Here is a 2,525-nt window from a genome sequence, read left to right on the forward strand (position 1 = left end):
TTACCCCCACTCCTTAAATAAAGGCAAACGCTCGGTCTAGATATACTATGTCTATGCCCATAGATATATAGGCCGGTATTCATAGTCAGTTCTTATATTTAAGATCGTCTTAAGCCCGTATCAGACTACGCATTGAAGATTGAGATTGAAGATTGAAGATTGAAATTTGACCAATCAGGATAAAGAAATTTTAGTTCCTTTTGTTCTGATTAGTCAAATTTCAATCTTTAATCTTCAATCTTCAATTTTCAATGCGTAGTCTGATACGGGCTTTAGTAATATTGTAAATATGCATAAAACAAATAATTTTACCTCGCATAAACATGAATGATTTGATGGTATCCAGTTTTTATATTTGGTATTTATGTTATTATTCCATTGTACTCGGCGTTGAGTATTTCTCGGTAGTATTTTCATTACATATTCCTTCTCTGAGGAATTATTACATAATGGTATTGTGCGTCCAACCATGTTTCTTAAATATTAATTTTTTATAACAAAAATATCAATAAAATTGCTGTTTTCGTCGGCTTAACAGCTAATAACCTGACTACAGACTACTACGGACAGAGATCGCACATATCTCTTTCTCTCACACGATTTCGATTAAACATGGCGGAACTCTCCTTATGGCGTCACTCTGATTAAAGGCTCTCTAAGCTAGAAAAAGCGTCGTTCGAAAAACGGCGGCATTACCTTTCATGCTTCTTTCAGATAATAATCGTATATAGTGAAAAATTTGGGTTTTCTTTCATTATTTTCTCAATCTTTACAATATTTATCGTTGAAAATCATAAATTTAATAATTAGTATTTATTCAGAATATTAAACAAAAGTAGTAGAGATAATTTAATGTCAAACAATATAAGAGTTGTAAACTGTTGCGATTGTAAGAATTGATACTGTTAGATATTTATATATGATCTTCATATGTATACATGTATTATTTTGTTTCAATTAAAATAAACTTTGAATTAATATTTGATGCAAAATATGTGTGCATAAAGTTTGTTAATTGAGAAATACAAGTCCTTCATGTACATCGACACATTGTGATTTATAATTTGTACTCTGTAAAAATTCAAGAGATTGAAGAATACATCATAACATTGTTTTATTTACAAGTTTCAAGCATTTGTCGACATATAAGAATTGTAAAAAAAGATATCGCAGAAAATCGGTATAACAATGGACCAGCTCAAAATTATTGTTATAATCAGACAGTTATGTGCACAGTCAATCATGTATTTCATTCATTATACTACACATGATCATTTCTTTCCAGATTTTTTTATACCACCAGTGACTAGAGGACCTTTTTGACTGGCTTTTTTTGCTGCTTCGGCTAATGCTTTTTGTTGCTCTTTTTGCTTTTGCTTGAAAGCTACGTCTTGATCGTCTAAAACTTTTGATTCCTTCTTTGGTGCCTTTAAGGGCTTTTTCTTACCTCCATCTCGACCAGACATTCTAAAGCATACAAAAATTATTATATATTACAATTAACTAATTATTAATTAGAAAAAACACTAGCTTTAACAACAAATGTCAAATTAAATCAATGTAACCTCTGATGAAACACAATCAGAAAAACAGTAAACGTGTGTGTGTGTGTGATTTTAAATAACAATTATTTAATAAATAAAAATGGACATTAAATATATAATTAATACTAACACTAAATAAACAATTCATATATCACATAAATATACAGGAAATATATACTCTTAAAAATCATGCATGTAACAGTTTATACTGTCGCAAATACTATTTTTAAAACTTCTTAGAAATAAATCATATAAATATTAAAATTTTTAACTTACTTGCAATAATAATAAATGTCCAAACGGAATTACGCTTGAGATATAAACTGTACGTTCAAAAATTCGTAGAAATTGATAAATGTTTATGCGGTAAGGTTAATTTCTCGATTCGATAATAGATTGTGCTGCCATAAGTTGTGAGCTCTAAAGACTGGATGTGTTACGCTCTTTTTCCCTTATATAGATTTGCTGAAAATTTGTTATATAAGGGATGATATTGTTTTGAGATAATGTAATAAGATTGATCGAGTATAGTTATAGCAAATGTGTGGATTTGTGCAGTTTTTAATAAGACTTTATTTAAGATTTGGAGTCTGAGGATTCAATGCAATATTGTCCATTTATAGCGGAAAACAGAGAGAAGCCTGAGAGAGGCAATGCCAGCGATTTTCGTGGGACGCTTTTTCTAGGCCGTAGGGCAGCGCCGTGCATCCACTTTTAGGAATTGGAAACACTTACCCACATCCACTTTTCGGTACTGTCGGTCATTCCTCCATATGGTTCATGTCCGTGCTACATCCACTTTTCGATAAGTTCCGACTGACAACGTGTCGGGTTCGGACGTGTTTTTGCGTGCTGCGTATGTCCTTTGTCTGGACCTTTTTTTGGACTCCCTCCTCTCTTAGAGGAGTTTTGCTTATATTCTACAAACCCATAAGAAACAATGGTGTATGGGCGACTAATGCCCAACCAGCCATAAAAGAA

At 31.8% G+C, this 2,525-nt stretch overlaps 1 protein-coding gene across 1 annotated transcript; it reads right to left on the reverse strand.

Annotated features, from left to right (window-relative positions):
- Window positions 1–1,089: 1,089 nt before the first annotated feature.
- On the reverse strand, window positions 1,090–1,467 carry LOC115239288 (translation machinery-associated protein 7 homolog). The gene has a single exon (XM_029813737.1). It carries the CDS (start codon window positions 1,464–1,466, stop codon window positions 1,272–1,274), a length of 195 nt encoding a protein of 64 aa, XP_029669597.1. The 5' UTR covers window position 1,467; the 3' UTR covers window positions 1,090–1,271.
- Window positions 1,468–2,525: the final 1,058 nt, after the last annotated feature.

The sequence above is a fragment of the Formica exsecta genome, unplaced genomic scaffold (assembly GCF_003651465.1).
Source record: "Formica exsecta isolate Colony F162 unplaced genomic scaffold, ASM365146v1 scaffold37, whole genome shotgun sequence".
NCBI classification, from domain to species: domain Eukaryota; kingdom Metazoa; phylum Arthropoda; class Insecta; order Hymenoptera; family Formicidae; genus Formica; species Formica exsecta.

Bases quoted from the DNA above. Each gene is read 5' to 3' on its own strand.
- LOC115239288 (XM_029813737.1), bottom strand. From the start codon at position 1,466: ATGTCTGGTCGAGATGGAGGTAAGAAAAAGCCCTTAAAGGCACCAAAG.